The sequence below is a fragment of the Coturnix japonica genome, chromosome 2 (assembly GCF_054131305.1).
Source record: "Coturnix japonica strain WE chromosome 2, WE-NBRP24, whole genome shotgun sequence".
Taxonomy (NCBI): Eukaryota; Metazoa; Chordata; class Aves; order Galliformes; family Phasianidae; genus Coturnix; species Coturnix japonica.
This window is the reverse complement of record NC_140664.1, coordinates 10,728,332-10,751,635: the sequence shown is the minus strand read 5'-3', so window position 1 is coordinate 10,751,635 and position 23,304 is coordinate 10,728,332. Positions and strand designations below refer to the sequence as shown.

At 40.4% G+C, this 23,304-nt stretch overlaps 3 protein-coding genes across 7 annotated transcripts in view; 1 reads left to right on the top strand and 2 right to left on the bottom strand.

The window, feature by feature from the left end:
* Positions 1 to 23,113, bottom strand: part of LOC146761690 (ATPase family AAA domain-containing protein 2-like) — a 40,632-nt gene extending 17,519 nt beyond the window's left edge. The window contains exon 1 of the mRNA XM_085536821.1: positions 22,904 to 23,113. Coding sequence (XP_085392947.1) covers positions 22,904 to 23,113 — 210 coding nt within the window. The remainder of the gene's footprint in view (positions 1 to 22,903) is intronic.
* Positions 1 to 23,304, top strand: part of NTAQ1 (N-terminal glutamine amidase 1) — a 35,562-nt gene that overhangs the window by 2,942 nt on the left and 9,316 nt on the right. For 4 of the 5 annotated variants that reach the window (XR_014943298.1, XR_014943299.1, XM_085539346.1 and 1 more), the window contains exon 1: positions 23,058 to 23,188. The exons of the other annotated variant lie outside the window; for it this stretch is intronic. Coding sequence is in view for 2 of the 4 variants with exons in the window: in XM_085539346.1 (XP_085395472.1) it covers positions 23,112 to 23,188 (77 nt within the window). In the remaining 2 variants the exon portion in view is untranslated. Of the gene's footprint in view, positions 1 to 23,057; positions 23,189 to 23,304 lie in introns of those variants that run through there. 5 annotated transcript variants of the gene reach the window in all.
* LOC107310546 (ATPase family AAA domain containing 2) lies at positions 150 to 23,014 on the bottom strand. Its single transcript, XM_085539336.1, is given in 29 exon segments — positions 150 to 308; positions 311 to 409; positions 412 to 667; positions 1,055 to 1,173; positions 1,860 to 2,264; positions 3,393 to 3,542; positions 3,639 to 3,761; positions 4,095 to 4,254; positions 5,281 to 5,477; positions 5,624 to 5,759; positions 6,759 to 6,944; positions 8,505 to 8,688; positions 8,784 to 8,910; positions 9,848 to 10,162; positions 10,577 to 10,667; positions 11,463 to 11,622; positions 12,101 to 12,189; positions 12,674 to 12,848; positions 14,088 to 14,203; positions 14,402 to 14,510; positions 15,176 to 15,310; positions 15,811 to 15,832; positions 16,657 to 16,767; positions 17,664 to 17,742; positions 18,044 to 18,143; positions 19,038 to 19,173; positions 20,065 to 20,114; positions 20,930 to 21,072; positions 22,578 to 23,014. Coding segments are annotated over 29 exon segments (4,194 nt in total). The 5' UTR covers positions 22,749 to 23,014; the 3' UTR covers positions 150 to 258.

The following is a 23,304-nucleotide window of genomic DNA, read 5'->3' as shown; positions in this document are numbered from 1 at the left end:
TCGGTCATAGTTAACAAACAGTGTTCTACCTCCCTCACAGTGCCTTGTTATCCCCTTTAGCTTCCTCATGCATCCAAACTGGAGAGACTTTTCTCTAGTCTCACTAGAATCTCTCATTACATTTCATACTTTAATTGGTCTTAAGGATGGAATGTCTACCAAGTATCTGCCTGCCTGCGGGGGGGGAAAGAGGAAGCAGAACACTTAGAAAAGCACCCCTTCGTAGCCCCCCAGCCCTATGTGAGCTCTCAAGAGAAACTACTGACAGATTAAGGTTAACTGCTTGGAAAGGGCTGCGTGGGTGACTCATTGTCTTCAAGTTCAAGCTTTTTCCTGCTGAAACCGCCAACAATGATGCCAGATCTAACAATGGTTTTGCAATATGGATAAATGCCTTCCAGACTGAAATGAAAAGTCTTACTTTGGTTGTTGTCTTTGCACAGACAACAAAGCAGTAAAGAGTAACACTAAAGAATGATATCCAGAATGCATATATACTACTTAACTGTGATGGAACACGCTGTAAGACAAAAATTACCTTCAGTAATCCAGTTTTGTCATAATCTTCCCGATGTTGATAAATACACTGAGAAATTGTAGCATATACTTTTTCCAAATAAAATATATCAGCTTTCTTTGTTAGCTCAACAACCATATTCATCAGTTTCTGAGGAAAAAAAGGAAAAAATACAGGTTTAGAATAGCAAGAGATCCTTGGCTCTTTTGATTTTATAAACATTACTGCTAAGCTTCTAAGTGACAGTACTAACAGGTCGTCAGTGGGTTGTTTTAAGGTAAAAGGGCTGGGCGAATTTTAACAGTGAGGCAGAGAGGCTGTCTCTTAAGACAGCATTTACCAAAGTACAAACAGCAGCCTACAGTAATCTACAGCAGCTGTAGGCGTGGAAACACAATCACAGTCCATTATAGGTTGAATTATTTCACATTCTGTATGTCCCTGCCATTAACTGTTTCAATGGGCCTTATTTCATAATTGTACATAGAGCAAAAATATCTCATATCTGAGAACTTAAGAAGTTGAAATCAGGCATACTTGGAGCTCATAGCAATCCACTAGCAATACAGAAGGTGACTCGGTCACAATGCCCATCACCTTCTGCCGCAGTTCTGCCTGAGAACGGCTTTCACGAGTCATGCGAAGTACCGAAGGATCTGGAATGACATAAATCCCTGTCAGGTTTTCTGTTCATCTGGAACACAGTGTCCATGAAGGGTCCTGTATTGGGGTTCAATCGCCCTCGACATATATAGACATAACACTGTTACAGTTCCTTCACTGAGCAACATTTGGCTTCTACCTTCTTTCCAGCTGAAGTCAGTCCTCTGCAAAAATGAGGAACACTGAGAAAGAGCACTAGAGAATATAGAAGGATAAAAGAAGGAAAAGAGACAGTCGTCACCAAGTTGAGCATCAACACTTGATGCTACTTCAGAAAGAATTCAGGTTCAGAAACATCTTACACTGCAAACATTAGGACGTGAGTCTTCTACTCCATGTGCTACCCTGGATCCACACACCTTGAAGTGCAGTTTTCTTATCTTACACTGCTCATTATTGGAAAGTTCCCCATACAGCAAAAGAATGTCAATGGATGCTGTTTTACAGGTAGGTAACATTAGAAAGACAGACATCAGAACAACAACAAAAAAGAGAAGCTACAGAAAAATTGGAGCTTGGCTTTGTAATCACATGGGCTACATCACTACTGAAGGTACTGCTGATTCTTAAGAGACGTAACACAAATAATGGAATAAATTCAAAGGCTGAAGCTAATAAATAATATAATCCTCCTCAGATGGAATACAGAACTAAGTGTCCTGTTGCACATTTCACGTACCATTTGCCTCTTTCTCTCCAGAGCCGTCTGGTTTTTGGCCAGCAGAAACGTCACTTTCCTTTCTCAGGTCTGAGAGTTCAGGCAGCCCGACACTCTCCTTTTCATCAGCAGTCATCTCCACATCAAGAAGCGCCCTCTCCTTTTCTGATCCAGCTTTATTCTCATTGCTGTTTGCCTGCCATTCCTGAACAACAGTTTCACTTTCTTCCCAAGCAGAATCCTGTGAGGATTCAAATTCAGTCTGATCTGTGGTAGAAATGTAGCTTGCCAGCAAATCTTCTCCATCAGTCTCATTTAGGTCATCGCCGGGAATTTTATTCTCTTTGCTGGACTCAGAACTCCTTCTTCTCTTTGCTCCAATGGACGAAGAGCATTTGTCTCTTCTGCGCTTCCTTTTTGATGCATCTACAAAGAAACAGCAGGAAAAGTAAAGCAAAAGATTACCAGAAGAATTCATTCAAAATCCATCATCTTCATCTTACTTTACAAAGAAAACAATCAGAAGAATTGAAGCACAGTTGTCCTTCTCCCTACATATGTTCAGAAAAGATTTAAAGTTAACAGAGTCCATTTGCTATTAAAGATTAAAAAGTAAGGCATAATCTCATTCACAAAATAGTCATATTCAAGGTGTTACAGGTAGATGATTATTTCTACAAAGCCAGGTAAGACATTTACTATCTTGTGACATTAATAACTTAGATGAACGGCCAGAAAGCTTTTAAACCTGCCAACGAGCTGTAGTCTTCAAAAGCTAAACACATATTGAGAAGAGCTTAACTAAAGAGACAACTTAAAGGCAACATTTATAGGAGGAAAAAAACAGCCTGTAAAGACTTACACCTCATACGCTTTCTGATTCTGCTAACCTTGTTAAAAACAAACTTTGTGGTTTTGCCCAACAGAAGAGCTCACCGTGCTTTGTATTTACACAAGATTGCACAAAGCATGAATGAAGTCGGTGGCCAAGATTCCCACTCACCCGTGAGACAAGGAATCTTTACAACATGTCATGTGTTTCAATGGAAAGAAGCCAAAGCCTCTTCATGCCCTACTCAAAGGAGCATGAAGAAATAACGACTGTTCCATTTTCATCTCTATTTTTATAGTTAATCGGTTTTCATTCACTTTCAGCCTTCAGTTGGAAATAGCAGTAAAGAGATAGCAAATATTTTAGCATTCTGGGGACAGAAGGGAAGAGAAGGGGAAGATGCCCTTTCGTATAACTGAGAAGTAGCTGAGTATTCAGAAATCATGATACCAAGAGTTAGCAAAAGGAGCCATTCAGCGTCACTTGAGCCATCAAGACTGGTGTTTTAGGCTGGTGAAACAACTTCTTACTTGAACCTGAATTCATAACCAAACTGAATGGACGACCTCTGAATTTATTCAGTTTTTGAAGTAAATTCACAAACATTAAACCACCGGCATGGCCAGTTTCTCTGATGCCTGGCTTTTTATGTCACAATAACACAGGAGACATCAATGACATTAGCAGGTTCACCCAGGAAGTCTGAATAAATTGCAACTTGCCATTGGATATTGGTGTACTGGCATCCACAGGTGCCACTGGCATCTTTGTTTTCTCGTTGCACTCTGCATCTGTTTCCTTATATCCAGAAGCACAGTTTTCCTTTGGCATCACTGTGTAGAAAGCTGGAGCATACCGTGAAGAGCTGCAACCTTGCAATAAAGAACAGAAAGCAAAGAAGTTTATCTTGCAATTTCAGTTCCAAATACAGAGACAAGACTTAAAATCCCGAGCCTCAAAACACCTACCTCTTTTCTTACGAGATTCTTTAATTTCTTCACAAAGTTGTTCAAAGTCTTCATCTATTTCTTCCTTCACAATGGAATGCGCAGTGTCTTTCAAACTACAGGCTCTGTGCCTAATGAGACGATCTGCAATTTTACAGGCAGGATTTAGTATTTTCTACCAGGCAGTGAAACTCTTTTGATCACACAGAAGAACGTTGCTCTGCATTGGTAGTTTCTGAAAGGGTATCTCAGGGAATATTTTTAGCGTAACAATATGAAAGTTAATTTTCAAAGCAAAAACACTAGTTAATTGATTTACAGTAACATTTACATTCCACATCCAAGTAGTTGAGCGCTACAAGATTTACAATCCAGCAAGCAGTGCTGTCCGTGGATGTTGAAAAGGATCCGATGCAAGGCCCACACACACCATTTATCCATCTGTGCATTTCACAAAGATCAAAAGTGCTAACTCACCTACAGGGTCTTTATCCGGGTTGTATTCTAAAGCGTTACTGCAGATGAGATCAATATCGTTCAGAAAATCTGCCGCAGTCAGGTATTGGTGCGAGTCAATCTTAGATAAAACTGTTGAAAGATCCATTGGGTGTTTAATAATTGCGACATAGTCGGGTACCTACAAATGAAACAGAAGCGTTCAGAGGGTTTATTGGACTCGCGTCATCTACCAAAATTCTTTATTTTAAAAACATAAAGTGCCTTCTTAAAAGCCCCAAATATTGGTGACATCAGGAGATACTGAAATTAACCACTAAACTGCTGGGAAATGGAAGGGCTCTTTGCAACGTGCTAGAAGGGGAATAAAGAAAAAGAAACCTGGACGTCAGAAGCACATCAATAGTACAAAACAGACAGCCACGGTGGATTCATTTCTCTTTGCCTCAGAAAAATCACAACAAAGACGTTTAAGGAAGTCACCCAACATTCTCTTTGTCGCTGGCAATGAGAGAAAGGCTGCATGAATTGCACCTTTGAAGTGTCAATGCTGGGCATCTACTTAAGAATGAGACCCGGAGGTGCAGACTGTTTTACTCAGACTGTAAGAGGAGCCTAATGACTAGCTGAGATGAGGGCATCTATATTTGTTTAGATTATTCACACCTCAGTATATTAAAGGAGAAAAGACCTAAGAAGTACATGGGAGAAAGAAGAAACCACGCAACACTTATGGATGATCTCATACTGAGTATCCCCAGAGGAAACAGAGAATACAATCTCAACATTTATTTTACAAACTGCTGCTTCTACTCCTGTTCCCACAGAAACAATGGGCAGTCCACAAAAGTGCTTTAGGCCTTACTAAAATACTCCTACAAACAAAGTTTGTGATTATGAAGAAAGATCCCTCTATGTTTTCCAGAGCTACAGCATGCCTTATCAAAAGTCTTTTCAAGAGCAAATTGTGGTCGCTTTTGGTCTGATGTTTTAGAACAAAAATAGAGCTTTGAATGAGTATTCAAACAACAGACAGCTGAGAGCCTCAAGGAATCAGGAAAGGTAACAGCTCTTCTTGCTTCTCATTCTACTGCTAAGATCACAGCCCTAAAAACAAAGAAAAACCTCCCTACACATAGCTCACAAACACTGAGAAATGATAATGCACACACAGATGAAATGGCGTTATAGATCAACGTCACTTTACCTCCTCTAGGTCAACAGGCTTTGTAAAGGCCCTGAAACGTCTGTCAATGGCAAGTCTATGAGTAACGTCCCTCAAGAAAATTCGGAGTTCACGCAAGGTATCTTCCTCCTGCTCCTCCAGACGCTTCATTTCTTCCTCTGTCAGAGGCTGAGGTTCCGGTGGTGGTACTACAGGCAGTGTTTCCAATGTCTGCCCTGCTACAATTAATCAGACAATTTTAGCCAATGTCAAGTACTCAAATACAAGCACATGCAAAAGTACTGATAGAAAATTACCACCCAAGCAAATAGTGAACAGCTAGTAACTTGTACTTAGGAACGTTTTAGATGTAGAATATCGTAACCTGCTCTCCTTCTTGTTGTGGTAGGTTTAGCAGCTTGATCAAAAATCAAGTCCTCAAAAAACTTTCTTCTTTCTTTCTTATTAGGATGATGGATATTGAAAACTTCTCCAAACTCAATGTTAAACAACGTTTGTACCTAAAACATGAAAAAAACTGTATGATGCACCGGAATTGCTGTGAAATTCACTACATCTAAGACCACTCACTATGTACCGACTTCCCTTACTGTCCTTTAATTTTAACCTGCATGGTGGCTAGAGAAGGAATGGAGAGGGTTCAGTAGACAAGAGAGGTAAGTTTTTATTGGTGTCAATTTGCACACTTCTAAGGCACAGCCCATTTTTCTTTCTCTACTATCAAAAGGTAGGGAAAGAATTTCAATATTACCGTCAAGGAATTTATTTACCAGTATAAAAACTTTTGTGGAAACTTAAGCACTTCGTAACAAACACACCTATGTAATACCATCGTCCCCTTTGAGCACTGAGATAAAGTAATCAGAGTGAAAACAGCATATTTCTATTTGGAACACTTTAATGCAGACCCTTAGGAGTCTACAGTTACGCATGTTCCTTATTGAAGTTTATTCGGGGATACAAGAAAAAACTGACTTCAAAGTTACTTAGAAAGAAGCTGGAACTTAGCTTCCAATTTTAAAGCCTTGAATCTTTAGCCATTACAAAGAAAGAGGTGGATTTTTTCTTTTTCCTACAAGTGTTTCAATTTTAATTTATTCTAAATGAAATTTCATTACTAGTAGTTTATCCACCCTGCTATGCAATGGCAGAGCATCAGACGAAACGATCCCGCTGAAAATATCTTTTTGTGCAGTCCTTGCAATGGAGGTAGCCATCTTGACAAAGTAATTGGAGTGACTGCAAGGCAGTTAGGTACTATCTGAAGAAAATTTACCTTACGTGTTTGTGAGAAGGGGGGAAATGTTGGGTCAGTCATTTGACTCAGAAAACACTTGAGTTTGCTTTCAGCATTCTTATTATAAGCAAATTTGGAGGGATTTGTTAGGGAACCTAAGTCATGACAGTATACATTTCAGAAAGCACAGTACTCCAATGCCTCAAGTGTTCCTTAAACAAGAAACTGAATAAAGAGTTAAGAGAAGCATTAACAGAAATACCTCATCTGGGAGATCTGCGTGACGTACATCCGATGTGGCAAGCAACAAGACTGGAGCAAATGTTGGAATGCTCTGAATTAGTGACGTAAAAGTAGCTTTCAGTGAAGCTCCAACGCTGTCCCACCACAAATGGATATTTGGCATATAAATTATGCTTGGTGCTGTCCGCTGAGCTTCTCGGATCACCTAGCAAAACAAAAGCTTGGATGAGACACCTCAACCATGTAGAATAGGCTGCTAATCAATAACTCTCCGTATCCAAAAAACTGTCCTAGGAAATGCATGTACACAGAGCCAAACCATCAAAACAAACTAACCAAAGAACCACTAAGAGGATAAAACTTGTACTTGTGCTCCAATATAGACATTGCTACACAGACAGAACCAAACCTGAATCTGTCTTTTGTTTTTTTCTTTCCCCCCCATCCCCAAAACTGCTAAAGCATAAGAGAATTCCTCAGGAGCCTTGAAAGTCAACTGTGTGGTGGTGAAGAACCAAGACTAATCTTCCAGCAAGCTGTTTCAGTCTAGCTAAATTCCTACATGATTGCAGCTGTACAATTCTCAATTCAGAGTAGGCATGTATCCAAGTCAGCCTGCAGTACAGTCTGAAGAAACAAAGGCTTAGGTGAAAAGATGAGGGCTGACACTGCAAAAGATTCCTGGTTTTAATTCCTATCTTCTGGTACATTTTTAATGAGATGACCAGCCTTCAGCCTGAACAAATGGTTCAGTAACTCAGTCACTCCTTAGCAAAGGATTCATCAGACCAGACAACATGCTCTGGAAGCCCAGCAAGCCACTGCCTACATGTGGCACATCATACAGGAGGTCATGCATCTACCACGTGGCAAGCATCCTTTCACACGACATGTTTCTCTGTGCACTCTTTCAGGTTATCGATGTTCAGGGAGTTCCTGCTGCAAGATGGGAAGTGTATATCCAAGGCAGAGATATATTGAATACTCTAATTCTATGGCTACTTGATACTCTAATTCTATGGCTACAGACACAGCCATCACATAACAAAAAAGGAAGTGCTCTCTGTGACAAAGGAGTAATCAGTCATGCATCATGCCTGTCCTTGTACTGCTCTCAAATGATTCTAATAAAGATTAAAACGTTTTAACATAGTGACTCCCAAAAACAAAATGGATTTTCTGCCTGAAAGAAGCAGCAAAATGGCTCTACAGTCTGTTTCTTTTTTCTAGTTAAGAAAACCTCACCACTGTACAAATGTAAGTGTCGTGATTCTTAATGCATTTATTGCACACACTGCAGTAGCACAAAACATATAATATGCGTATGTAACAAAACCAAACACAGAAAACCATTAACAAAAAACCCAAACAATGGTTGCCTTACAAATGTAACAACAACAAGGGATACAGAACTGCAGGATATGCGGTCTGATGCAGAGCCATCTACTGGGAGCACAGAGTCTTAGAAGCTAATGAAAACTACTTTCTGAATCCAACTGAGACGAGCTGGATTTCTTGCCACAAATAAAGGTTTCTTAGCAGCACCTTTCAGGTTCCTGTTGCACTATTACTGCTAAATTTGCGATGGAAAATATGGCCACGTACAACACCCCTGTTGTTCAGGACTAGGTCAAAAAGAAAGCTGATTTTTCAGACATAAACAGTATTGCCTCTAGCAATAAAGTTTGCTCGTTTTACAACTCATTTGACTGTTTACACTTAATCAATGAGATTGTGAGATTAAAGAGTAATAATAAAGAGGTACCTGTACACACGTCTCTTCAGCTGATGACACGCTGACAAATAAAACTGACATATCCAGAGTATGAACTGGAAACATTTCCAGAGCATGCAAAACAGCAGGAGCCAGGTGGGATGTCTGGCCATAGCCTGTCTTTCCTACTAATAGCAGGTGTGGCCTGCAGGATGTAGGCTGCCAATAAGCCTTCCTAGAAAAAGATCCACAAAATAAAAACATGAAGTGATAAGTAGACACAGATGTTCAAAGTTATATAAATTAAATGCAATTGGGACAGACACTTACCTACTAAAATCGAGGAATTTTTTTTGTGGTCTGTAAATCGTTTTATCTGTTACATTCTCTTCAAAGATGGAGGGCGAGTCATCACGTCTGTCAATTGTAGCACTATTTAAGGTAGGATTTAAACCACCTGAAAGACAAAAGAGGCTTGTTATTTTTTCCTAAGTAGTCTGTACCTCTTTCTCTTCAGCTTCAAAATCAGTGTCAAAACCTCTTCATTTCACATCACACGCTGACTGCTATTTCCTAGAGATCATCCTACTACACATCTATGGAGGCTGCAAGTCTCTGCAGTGCTGCTCCCTTAAGTTCCACAATGCGCATAACGTATGTTTCTCTGTGGTTCATTCTTTTCCCCATAGAATAAATATAATTAGGGACAATTTCTGTAGTTCTTAAATGCTATAAAAAAAAAAAAAAGAAATCCAACGAGGCCATTGCTTCCTGGAGCAGGTTCCCACAGTGGAAGCATGGAGATTAAGGATGTAGTAGCCACAGACTCCCTGGTCTAGAAGTACTGAATCATGACAGTGACAAACCCATCTTCTAATAAATGACCCTTAAAGGTCACTGAAGGAAAAGACAACAGAAGGAAGGCAACAGAAGGGCAGGGCAATTACCAATCCCCTTTACTGCTTCTATTTTAGCAGTGCAAATGAAACTGCAACTCCACTGGGAGTAATACTAGTAGAAAATACTCCAGAAATCAGCATGCGACTCTTCAGGGATCTCCATTAATCAGGACTGGAATGAGCCTTACATTTCAGTCCTTATGTCCATGGCTAAATGTGTTAGCATCTGTCAGGAACAGGATGCTTTAGTACAGAACGTGAAGTCCTCTCCTATGTATCGAGGCCTTCAGCACTTCCACCTCACATTTCACTCTGAAATCCAGAATAAATGCTATGCTATGCATTGTATTCCAATTACTCCCATAATAAAAGCGTGCACAAGCAAATAATAGAATTCTATCACCATTATGTCTGATATGTTTGTGTACATGGACTGCACAGATCAGAAGCTTTTGCTTTGGCAAAATCATAAAGAAGCGGATCCTCTTATTATACCTGGCTGCTGGTCTTTCTTCAGTGCAAGCTCTGCATGAGGAAATACCCTTTGTAGGGCTTGTAAAATTTTCATGAGCGTTTCTCCCAGAAGCGGCTGCATAATATGTGACAGTGCTCGGCCTGGTGTACGCACAGCCCTCTGTGATGCAGGGACAATCTTCTGCATAGCCATGGCAAAATCTTTTGCTTTTATTTCAATTGAATTAACATCTAGTTGCAATTTCTCACTGCTGGAGTAGATCTGGGGGTAGCGACGGCGGAGTGCACAGAGAGCAGCCTCAGCACACAAAGTTTTTATATCAGCACCGCAGTACCCTAAACAAACAAAGAATTCACTGTTACATCAGTCTCAGGAAAAACACAAGTCAAGGTCCAGGTTTCAAAGGTGCCACATTTAATGAATTTGCGACCCCAAAAACAAGTGGGTTAACCAAGAATTCACTGCACAGAAGGGATGATTTGTTGTGTGTCTCACTGCCTGCTATCCAGGGCATATGAAACAGCTGGGGGAAGACGCCCCAAACCCATTCAATGTTCTGAGACAACAACAACAACAACAATAAAAAGGACGTAGATGAAAGCAGCTAATTTTGACTGCTGCGAAGGCGCATCAGCTGCCTAGTGGATTGGTTCTGCAGCAGAACACAACAGCTCGGGTACTGCTGGGTACAAGCTAAGATTCCTTACAACTTAGTCACACTCACTAACCCATTTTATTTTCAGTCTTACCAACGCATTCTGTAGCAAGCTCATCTATAAACGTGTCCAGCGGCTCAGGTTTCCAGTCACAAGTATGAATCTTGAAAATTTCTTTTCTGGCCTGGAAACAAAAAAAATGTTGCGTTTTATTTTGTTCTATGTTTTTTCTAACAACAGCAACAAGGAAGAAGGGAGATTTAGATAGTAAGACGAAACTCTTCACTGTGAGTGTGGTAAGACACTGGAACAGATCCACCCAGCAAGGTTGTGGATGCCCCCTCCCTGGAGATGTTTAATACCAGGCTGGATGGGGTTTTGAACAGCTGGGTCTAGAGGGAGGTGTTCCTGCCTATGGTAAGGGGATTGGAACTAGACGATCTTAAAGAACCCTCCCAACCCAAATCATTCTATGATTTTAATAGATTCAGATTCTTTTCTGTCAGTTCATGCAAGTAAAGTAGTTCAAGCACTACTCTTCAAGCTGCTGCAATTTCTATAAAGAAAATAATCATGATCTGAATATGTTCCATCACCAGTCATGGTAAAAATTTTTATGGAAGCAAAAATTAATTATTGAGGATGTACACTGCTTCTTTTACCTTCAATATGAGAGAACAGTAGTTTATAGCCAATGCATATTTTCATTCCTTCTTAAAAACACCAGTGATGACCAACATCCTGTGTTTCTTGACTAGTCACAGGGAAACCAAAAACGATACTGAATGAACTACTTGGTGAAACTGTCATCGTATGTAGGTATATATAGATACACATACATGTATCTGCAGCAGCAGATTTGCTCTGCACAGTATGAAATAGTGTCTCCAGATATCAGTCTTTCATCCAAGCTGGACAACTTTTTGCTATCAAATTGGACTTTGTCACATTAGCATTAGGGTTGGATTTACTTTCTGACCTCTTTGTTCGGGAGGCCGAAGAAGAACTCCCGGTCAAAACGTCCAGGTCTCCTTAACGCAGGATCGATGGAATCTAGGCGGTTGGTCGCACCAATGACGACAACCTCCCCTCTGCTATCTAAACCATCCATGAGTGCCAGAAGCGTTGATACGATGGAGCTAATAGAAATATAAAGTTTTTATTCACTGGTTAAATAAATTTTGTTACAATTGTTTGGCCTCAAGTTGCACCAGGGTAAGATGAGGTTGGATATCAGGAAAAACATTACAGAAAGGGTTGTAAAGCACTGGAACAGTCTCCCCAGGGAGATGATTCAGTCACCATCACTGGAAGTGTTTAAAAACTGTTTGGATGTGGTGCTCAGGGACATAATTTAGCAGAAGGTTGATAAGAGATAAGGTAGTATGGATAGGCTGAGATTGGACTCATTTCAAGACAGACAAAAATAGGTAAGGTAACACAGACCTTGTGCTAGTATTGGGCCACTGAATTGTTTTCAACTGTTGCCTCAAACAATCTTAAATCCAGGAGCACCAAATTATAAGTTTCCAGGTTAAATTAATGAGTAATATCAAGTGGTCATCATCTCCCCTCCCACTCCCAGCAGATCCCATGTAGACACAGAAAACATAGTACCTGTGAATCTGGTCTTGCTTACTGGACCGAACAGGCGCAAGACCATCAATTTCATCAAAGAAAATAATTGCAGGTCTCATCTGGTATGCCTAGAGTGAAAAACAGTAATACTGTAGAACAGAACTACTTAAAAAGAAAATACAGAAAGACATTATGTCTGGCAAGTCACTGAAACTAAATCAGAACAGAACAGTCCAAACTTAATTCAATTACAGGTCATGGAAGCAAACCTTATGAATTTAAATAACTCTGCTTTCTGACAGCATCTGTTTCTATCCGATCTAAAGCCATCACCTGGTCTCCTGCAGCCTTATCTACGGCTGTTCTGGTGCGAGGGAATTTTTTTAGATTCAAAAGCTTTCCTTATTTAGATCTTTCCCCATTTCAAGCCCCTGATCAAGATCCCTGACTATGGAGGCATGAAAAAAGCAAACATTGACATACCCAATTCAGTGGGAAAAAAACAACAACCCAAATAAAGTATCCCCAGAAAAAGGATGCTTTTAATAAAGATAATCACAGAAAAATACAGTTTCAACTGGGAATAAAATATTCTGCATATTTCAAACTTACCTGCTCAAATAATAAACGAAGTTGCCTTTCGGATTCTCCAACCCATTTGGTTAAACAGTCCGCTCCTTTCCTCATGAAAAAAGCCACTCTTTTGTTTCCTAGACTACATTCATTAGCAAGAGCACGTGCAACCAGAGTCTTTCCAGTTCCTGGTGGACCATAGAATAGACATCCTCTGCAATAAAAACACAATTCAGATAAGAAAAAAGACATTGCGAAGAGAAACTATTTACAACCATCATCCCCAGAATAAACAATTCCTCCTTCTTAACCAAAACATTTCACGTATAAGACATCACAAATAGCTAAAGTTGGGTTAAAGGTCCTAGCAGGTTAAAGTTCTGTGTTCCTACAACATTTCCCAAGGCAGCCAAACAAATGAATAATGCAGACACTTCAGATATACAAAACCTCTAGGAGAGAAGTGTATTGTCCCAAAAGGACTTGTCCAAAACTGCTAGCAGACAAACAGGTTATTAGAGCAAACTGAGGTCAAACAAGCAACTTCTGCGTGTGAGACATGTAAGTAAAGTACTTAATTCTCTCTTAAAAAGCCATAAGTTACAGGATTTAGTCTCCTGGACCACTTATTGCTGGTGAAAAATGAGGAAGTCTAATGCTAAACAGAAAACTTAATAAATAAATGAATAAATAGTTTTTATTCATTTTGCACTTCAGATGAACATGACCAGCAGCTAAAAAAACCACTAAATATGCTGCTGTCTGAATGAGAATTGCAGTGAATTAGAAGTAAGGCCCTGGTTGATTCTCTTTGCATTATTTGTAGTACTTCTGACGTTACTGAAAGTAAACAGTCTGAACTCGTGCGTCTATATACCATGAATGAGTTTGGATGACTAACAGTAGATAAGGATAATCAATAAATCTGTAATAACCCGATTTCATAATTGACAGGATTAGCTATGCAAGAAACAGCTTCTTACTTTATCCCAAACACAACAAATACCACAACATTCTTGTAAGTAACAAGCATTACAAGTGATATGTGAGGAATTCATTAAAGGTGAGAAAGAGAAGCAGGCTTCCAAGAAACAAATCACAAATTACACTCATTAGACAATCTAATTGATTAGACAAGCTAATCAAGCCAAACTGTACATAAAACTCATAACAGAAAACACCCCAACCCAACTTTATAATAGCAAGACTCAATTTTGATGTACGTTCTCATTTTCAAACACCAGACAAGAAATCCTTATACGTGACAAGAAGCTGCTTTTGTTTTAAACCTATATACGTCTACTCTGGACCCCATCCATTTTAAAGAAATTATCTTTTACTGCTACTAAAACAAGCCCCCACTGTTGCCAAGAAGCAAAGAAACACATTGATAACTCGGTTGAATATTCTCCTGAAAACAGCTGACTTACAATGGACGGTTTTAATCAGTTACCTTGGAGGCTGAATTTTGAATTTCTCAAACACCTCCGGATAAAGCAGTGGAAAAACCACCATTTCCTTTAAAGATGAAATGTGGTCAGAAAGACCACCCACGGCATCGAATCGCACCTGAAGATCAAGTCAACAGAACACACATTGTTAAACAAGTTAGCAACATGTATGAAGTTGTCACTAAAGATTAGATCCATCAGCAGGCAGGAAATGTTCTGGGCTATTTCTAAAGTTGCTTGACATAAAACATAGCTGTAGATGCCCCATCACTACAAGCCTCTACAAGCACTGGTGCAGTGAATTAAAACCACTTACCGAACTGTCAATTTGCATTGGATCAACATCAGCCAGACTTTTTCCAATTTTCTTTCGATCCTTGCGAACTCCCTTCAGATCATCCTCCTTAAAGTTTAGCGGAAGACACCTGATTTCAATTAAGAAGAAAAAGCTGTCTTATTTCAGATGCAGCTAAAACATTTGTTTCTGTGATGGCAAGCGAACATAGAAGACTTTATTAATTAAAATGAATTTCCTAAAGAGTTAATATTCATTTGAAGTCATATATTTGATTCACTATTCCACAAGTAAAGAATAGAAAGTGGTCATTCCAAACACTCATCTGAGACAGTGGGTTGGGTTTGCTTTTTTTTTTATAGAGCATTTATGGATATCCATGACAGCCAACATGGCACAAATCTGACTACAGCTTTAGAGCCACATGCAGAAATGATAAACGGACCTTCATTTTAGAAATGAAAGAACCCCCAAAAATACACTAACTGCTTTCAAAGATTTTTTGCATCTATGATAACAAATAAGTTAATTACAGCCCAAGGAGACACTTATTTCAGTGTGGATTAACATTATGAAAGGCCTCCCACCACTGGTCATTCTTGAGTAGCTTACGTATCAGAAACCAATACCAGTCCGAAATACACCTGGCTGAAGTCAGATGTATTTTAGGTATGATTAAACGTGACCACAACATAGTAACTCTACAAGACTAAGAGGATAACTCTCCACAGTTCAGGAGATGCCATCTCTGCTCAAACAGATACACCCCTCCCCATGTTCTGTAATAACAGTAACCTTCTTATAGTCTTATTACAGCTGTGCACCCGACGCCTCTCAACGCTCTCCTCCTCCTCATCAGATGAGGACGACAAGGAAGGTGGTGATGAGGAAGATGATGTGGAAGTAGCACGGTGGGCTGCACGTCTCATTCTGCAAGCATTTAAACACAAATGTTAAAAAACAAATAGAATTCTCTTAATATTTGATGTTACCTGTCGTCTACTCTATCTCATAACTGACTCTCCAAGATCCATTAACATTCCAGTTCAGCGTGCTCTTTATCAATCTGATTTCAAAAGCATGTCACATTATTTTCCTCAGAACAGCAAAACTAACTTTTTTCACCCCTTGGGAAAGTAAAACGTCTTTATTTTAGATAGAAAGTACATAAACAAATTGCTAATTTTATCCAATCAACCTAACACATGCACATCTAGCTCTTGATTATCCACTCTGTGAAACATAACCCCTTTTCAACAATGTAAGTTAGGCTATCCAAAGACTGGTTTCCTTTAAAGGCTCAGATTACCAGTGATAATCATAAGGTTACTCTATAACCAAATAAAAAATGAAAACCCTTTAAAGCTGATAGCGCAACAGAACTGAAAACACTACAGATAACTAGAAATTATTACTAGCCATGCACTGACCTCTTAGTCCGTTTCCTTGGTCCTGTTGAAAAAACAACAAAAATGTTGTGAAAAAACAAAGAATTTAGAAAAATGTTAGTAAAATATTTGACAAAGTAAAATAGATGAAGATTCAGAAAATGTCATGTGTTTCACCCATATCTAATTCCAGAGGAAATTTCAACTGTTTTTGTTTTTCTATCAGTGCACAGTAGAAAAACAAACAAATACCTGTCTCTAAGGAGATTTGACATTTGAACAAGACTAGCAAGCCTGTTTAATTACAGTGATGGTGGTGAGTCATTGGAAAAAGGTTGCCCAGGGTGTACCAGTGGTTGATGTCCCATTCCTGGAGACATCCAAGGCAAGGCTGGATCAGGCCCTGGACAACCCAATCTAGCCTTTAAAGGTCCCTTCCAACTCTAAGGATGATAACTATTGTTTCAAGAACAGCTAGGTAGTCTTTGATTTTTAGTTCTCTTCTTTATTCCCCTAACTTAAAATCAGAAAATTCTCAGATGGAAAGAAGTCAACTATTCTGTACAGAATAGTACAACGAAGGAAAAATGGTAATACAAACTCTGAACTGCATATAAAGAAGCACCAGAAGAACAAAGCAGAAATTCTAAAGTCATACTACAGCAGTTAGCAATAGCACTGCAAATGCAATACAGCAAAGCAAATGAAAAAGATCAGCAATAGAAATGGCATAGAAATGTAATGTGCACAGGACACATGCATTTGACAACACCAGAATTTACTTGCAGAATGAAAGTACAGCATTAAACGGAACTGTGTGTAATTTGATATTAATTTTACTTCTCTGCAAGAAATAAACTCTTCAAAGAAACTGTGAACATAACTTACTTTCAAAAGGAGCTTGATAAGGCACAACAGTTTTCCTCTTTCGGAGCTCATAACGCTTCCGATTATCTTCAACATAATCATCTTCTTTAGCCTCAATTTCTTCTGATGACACTAGCATACCACAGTGTGATAGTAAATTGTTAGGTAGAGTTGCAAATGGTCCTAAAACCAACATGCACTACACAGATGCCTGTTGCTTTTACTGTTAACATCACCTAAACAACACAACAGACCTGGAAAACCTTAAGACAAATTAATGCAACATATTTCAGAAATTCCTAATCCAAGCAGAGAAGCACACAATACAGACAGGGTTCTCAGAAACCACTGGGGGACTTGTCATCATGCTGTTTAAGAATGAAATTCTGTCATCATGCTTAGCTAAAATGCAACTCCTATGAAAACAGATAGTTCAGAAAGTAATTACTTGTAATTTCAATCAAGTGTTTCCTGACAAAAAGTTTTAATATTCTACAATGGTAAGAATAACCATAGCAATATACCTCCCAAGTTCTAGCTGTGCCCAGGCCCAGTCATTGTCCATCTGGAATCCTTCACTTATAGTTTTCCTCCCTGCACTCCTCTCAGCTTCTAATGGGAACTGGCAAAGCTTTTCTTGGGCACTGTTTGCACTCTTTTTCACTTAGAAAGTTCCCACAAGGATCATCTAACTTACTGCCTTCATCACAACTTTCCTCTTCAAAACTTCAAGTTTACCCAGCATTTCCAAGTTAGCGTGGTCTTTTGTTACTAAACATCACTAATCTCATTTCACACTGAGTAAGCTCCTTAGTACAGGCCTCAAAAGCAGCTTCATAGGCTTCCCACTAAATACAAAACCAGATAACACCAAGTTCTGCCCAGATGATCTTCACACTTGGGAGGAGACTCTCAAACACATCTGGCAGCCTACTTTACTTCCTGAAAATTCTTTCTGTGTTGCTCAAAACCACGAAAACGAGGCTTTTGACTAGAACATAGTAGAGAAAAACTGAAAGATAACTAACCTTCAAGCTCCTGTTGATTGTCAGGTTCATCAATTCCTTCAATTTCTTTCTTTTCACAGGAAGACATATCAAAGCTTTCCTAATGAAAAGCAACAAGAAAGATCAGTCATAAAAGTGCAGAACATCTGACATATGTGAGCCTGCTTGCCTACAGAATAAGATTACCAGAGGACCCCATAAGCACACAAAAATACAATAACACACAGGAGAATATAACAGGATCATGACTATGGCAAAAATGCACGGTGTTTTCGAAAACACGCGTTATTCTTGACCAGAAGTAAATTCTTTGGAAGAGACTTATTTCAGCTAAATTACTACTAAATTATTATGCAAAATATTCAACTTATGCAAAACTGATAGAAAATATGAGTATTTACGTGAGTATTGTTGAACACCCCAAAGTCTTCCAAGCCCTTTTTATGGCGTCTACGCATCTTCTCCATGTCATCCATTTTTTGCAACACTGCTTCTGCAGTACTAAGACAAAAAGTTGACATGTAAGAGCAAAGGTAGGCAAGTATGCAAAGAAATTAAAATGTAACGTATCTGCAGTACAACATTTTAATATGGCATGCACAAATCAGAAGTCATTGACACCAAGCCGAGTTATTAAACATTAATAAAGAATGGCATCAAATGTTTATTTATTTTACACAGATTGAAGAACAAGCATTTGAGGATGTGCCAACATGCACTGTTTTCAGATTTATGTTCCCTCTTGCTGAGCACAATTAAAAAGATGTGCATAAACGCAGGAAGAAAATAAGAATTCTGAAGATCATAGCACGACCATTACATAGAAAATACGGTAGTTTTTAAACAGTGCTCAAGCTGCTCTGCATGGTAGCATTAAGTCATCTTTACTTAACTGACACGAGCTGTTTATTCTTCCTTTAACTGTAATCCACGTTTCTCATTTTTCCATAATTATATGTGCTGGAAAAATAATCCCCGCTGCTGTCACATTTTGCAATTCTTTTAGATAACAGTGCCAGTTTGAGCTTCAAAATGAGAGGAAAGTCACAGGTAGAAACACAGAGTTGCTACAGTATTTCACTTTGGCTCTGTCAAATTTTTCTCAGTAGCTTACCTGAGAGTTATATAAACTTTTGTGAGCACAGAATTAAAATTTCACTAGAAATGAAGACATCTGATACAAAGAAAGCTATTGAAAACAGTAAGGAAAAAATCAGAACGTAAGGATAACAGTTTGAGTCAGAAGACAACACAGAAATCCACATATGAAAGACGCTAAGAGCATGAAGATTCCTCATCCAACACCTATCTCTGCTGTCTAGAATGACCAAGTCCAAAGGCAATATTGTGTCATAGCACAAAGGCTTGCTAATAAAGCAAGGAAAATACACTTACTTTGTTATAAGTGCATCAAAAAGAACAGAGTGATTTGTAGTAGCGTAACAGCTTCGTCGGACCTCCAAATCCCCATTTTCTTCATGGACTTGTTTCGCAGCTATCGCATCAGCTCTGGTTTTCAGCGCCCTTGGGACTGAAATACAGTCAATATGTGAGATATTCTCAGACAGCAAAGATGCAATTCCAGTTCTTTTACCACTGCTCTTGTAAAATGTAAAAAACAAACAGAAAACTTGAAGTGGATTTTTTCTTTAGAGGTTTTTGTCATGACCACAGCACTCTATACAAATGTTTTATTACCCTACGTATGTATGGATCACTTCTGTTTTTTACATGGTGACACAAGGAGACACAAGCTCAAGGAGATGAGAACTGTTTCAAGATATACATCCAAATAGTAGAAAACCCCAGCTTCTATTTTCTTTAAAAGCCTGCCTAGCATTTAACATAGTGCATCCTTTTCCACTAGTTTCTTACTTGTGCTGTCACTGAAATACTGAACAGAGGACACTGAGAAGGTAATAGCTACATCACAGCGTTAGTATGACGACAGCTATGATTTCAACTTGTCATTGCCAACTATACAACTAAGTTTGAGACTTTTAAATAACATACTTGTATAATCAGAATACAAATAACAGCATGTGCAATGCCCTATTTCAGGCACTTGGCCTACTTTAGCCTATAGCTGATAAGACACTGTACAGAACAACTGTCAACTATTTTGTGTCCTGCAGACTCCAGAAACCCCATGCAAAAGAGAAACCTGAGGTAAGGATCACATTCCTTAATGTCTAGGAAAGAGCTGGAATTCACACTGCATTCTATTAATTCCTTGAAAGTCTGGGAAGAATATCTTTCTATTTGCATAAAATTCATAGGAAACTCACTGTCTTTGAGACATATTAATTTTGGCTTTTAAGTTCCAAAAGTTCTGGGCCAAGCGAAATAGACAAAGTGAACAAGTACCATCCTCCTCAAAATCCAGGCCAAATGAGAATCCTGTTGAGTTACAAATACTTACCTTCCTTATATTCTTCTCTTTTGGGGTCAGATTTCGGCTTTGCCAATTGCCTACATTAAGACAGAATAAAGAAGGAAGAGTTACTATATCAGCCCCGTTAAGAACTGGAAACCTCTCCACCTTTAAAATACAGAGCTTCACAGTACATAAAGAAAAGCTTTTAGGCTACACACAGGACTCAGATCCCAGATCTGTTGTGTAACATATGTACACAGTTCTATACAAACATACATTTCCTAACATGCTGTAATGCTACAATGTGATGGAAAGTACAGCAGTAATACTGAGGTGGCAAATTCTTTAGCTGCCGCAAATAAGAACGAGCACAAATGCAGCAGCTGTGGACACAGAAATGAAGGAGCTCACCCTTGGAAGGCCTCAAGAATGAAGGAATCTCCAGTGAGATACCTTGCCTCCACTTCCAGCCCTTAAATGAGGTCTGGGAAGGAGCACATCCTGGCTCCACCCCTTCCAGTCACTCAGGGGCATTACATACACCTGAGTTCCCCTGGGCTGAGGAGAGACCTTCCCCACCAGGAGCTCAACCACTGGTTCAGGCTGTGTCTTAGCATTTCCACTACACGTGCTTATCCTGAAATCTCAAAATATCAACTATATCTCATGAACCAAAGTGGAAGAGAGACCTCAAAAAAGTTGGGAAAGGATGCGTGGTTTTTGGACAAGGAGAAGACTTTCTCCTTTGGACTTAAGCTAGTGACATTAGTCTGATAGTGACATTAACGTACCCAGAGAGCACTACACGTTCTTACCTGTAGACTTATCGTTACAAGACTCATAGGGTGTGCTTTCACTCTTGCTTATCACTACACACTGAACACAGGCGAAGTGTATATAAATACAATACCTTCCAAAGTGTCTTCTATTTACGTTCTCACTCAATATTTCCATACTTTTCTCAAAGCTGGAATCTGAATGCACAGTGATATTTTTTCTTAGTGGTCTCAAATAATGTCCATGGAAATATTCCATTTTGCCAGAGGAAAATCTCTATGAAAAGAAGGAAATAAGAATACATTTATTGGAACCATATTTATTCATCTGAAAAAGAAATTCCGCCTCATTTACACAAGTTCATTCTTTAACTCTCCTGTCTTGATAGTGGGGTGACCACTGGCTGGTAGACACTGAACCAGAATTCACTGAATTCAGAAAATGGGCAGCTTTCACAGCTAAAGCTCTCCTCTGTTCATCCTTTTCTTATGGATAACATAAAATCTGCAGTAAATAAAAGCAACACGAATATTCCAGCAAAGCCATTTGCAAAAACTTACTATTTCACTGAAAAAAACCACCAAACAATCCACAGTTTCAATTTCAGACCTGGTTCTAAGGGACAGGCTATAAGACACTGTATATCCTAGGATCAAAACCTATTTAGAATTTTCTCTCCCATCTCCGCTCCGCTTGTAACTGCATTCGAACTCAGACTTCCCAAAGGACTTCCTCCATCCACAGAGCAGCAAAGGGAGCCAAAAAACCCAATTTGACACAGTAACCTTTTCCATGTTTACGTGTCTGAGAAATCCGATGCACCTTGCCAAGTGCTTCTATTACGAGCTCTGTCCACCCATATTAAAATAAGAACGACTCAAATCTTAGAAGCCTTTCTATTGCCATTGATCTTCTTCACATTGCTACTCCTGAAAAGTTGATTGCCACGCTGATGCTGTGATGACCTTGAGAAGGGGCTCATCCTGTTTACAACACGGAGGTTCGCTAAAAGAACACCAAACATGAAAAAAGGAAGAAAATTGATATGATTCTTCTACTTCTGCGCACTAACTCTGCTATGAGCTACTTCAGTTAGCGTTTGATCAAGACAATGACAGGAGAGTGGTCATTGGCTGAGAACAGCACAGGGCTCATGGGATGCCAATCGCGAGATTAACTGCAGCCAGCTGCCAAAAGAGCAGAAGTATCTCTATGTCAGCTGCAGGAAGCTGAAAAAACACACTTGAGGAGTAAAACAAGTAGAAAGAAGTAGGTAAACCAGAACAAGAAGGAAACTGGATGAAGGAATTTTGAAGTTCCTTTCCTCCTTCCATAGGAAGCAATTATCAACAACTGTTTCTCAAAAGTTACCTATTATCTCAAAGGAACTGACTGTATGCTGCAGGGCCATCAGAGGACACAGGTGTGTTTAGGCTACAAGGCTGCGAGCTCTGGTGCTGAGCCCCCATGCAGATGAAGAGTCTACAAAAGGGCAAGTTTTCACCTTGTCCAGACAAAAAGCAAACTGTGGAGCACACAGAGCTCAAGCACTGCTCACAGCGCAGTGATCTTGCTCAGCCTGGGGAGTTTTACTAAGACTACAAACATAAGGATACGTGGCTCCCAGAGGAACAGTAAACACCCGTGGCCTCCCATGGGACTCCTTGGGCCTGAGAACTTTGGAGAAGATAAATCCAGCAGACTCCAGTTTACCTTAGGCTTTCTGCTATAAGCGCCTTAACCTGGATAAAGCAAATAACCCGCCGCCACGCACTACTTACAGCCAATCTCCCCCTCCTCTCAGCCCTGGTGGCGGTCGAGGCGCCGTGCGAACGCCTCCAGGTGCGGCGGATGCTGAGCGCGGTGGGCTGCAGGGAAACGAACTCGGAGCTGGAGTCCATGATGGCGAAGGGCGGCCCGCGGCGGGCGTCGCTGCAGCGCAAGACCACCATGGTGGCGGGATCCCTCCGCGGCCACCGCTTCCCGACACCTTCTCCAGCCCCACGCCGCCCGAGCCGGCCCCACCACGGGCACGGTGCCGCCCCGCTCCCCGCCTTCTCAGCCCGGCTGGCTTCGCTCCGCCCGCGGCCTCCTTTTTATCCTTTACCTTCCAGCGCGAGTCCCAGCCCGCCCAGCGGAAGGACACGCTCGGCGCGCTGCGTCCATTTGAGTTTCGGCGCGGGAACGGCGCCGCGCGCCACTCGGCCGCCGTGCGATTGGCTGAGAGACGCACGCCGCCAGCGGGGGGCGGGGCTTCCGCCGCGGGGCGGAGCTGCAGCTCACGGGGCGGGCGGTGCCGCCGGGTGGGCCCGGCCATGGAGCTGAGCGCAACGGCCTCGTACCGGGCGGCGGTGCCTCCTCGGGCTGCGTGCGTGTACAGCAGCTGCTACTGGTAAGGGGACGGCCGGGAGGGACCCCGAGGGCGGGATGTGCTCACTGTGTACCTGCGGCCTGGTCGCGTGTGGCCGCGTAAGGTGGGGAAACTCTGAGCGGAGTTGGATCTGTTGG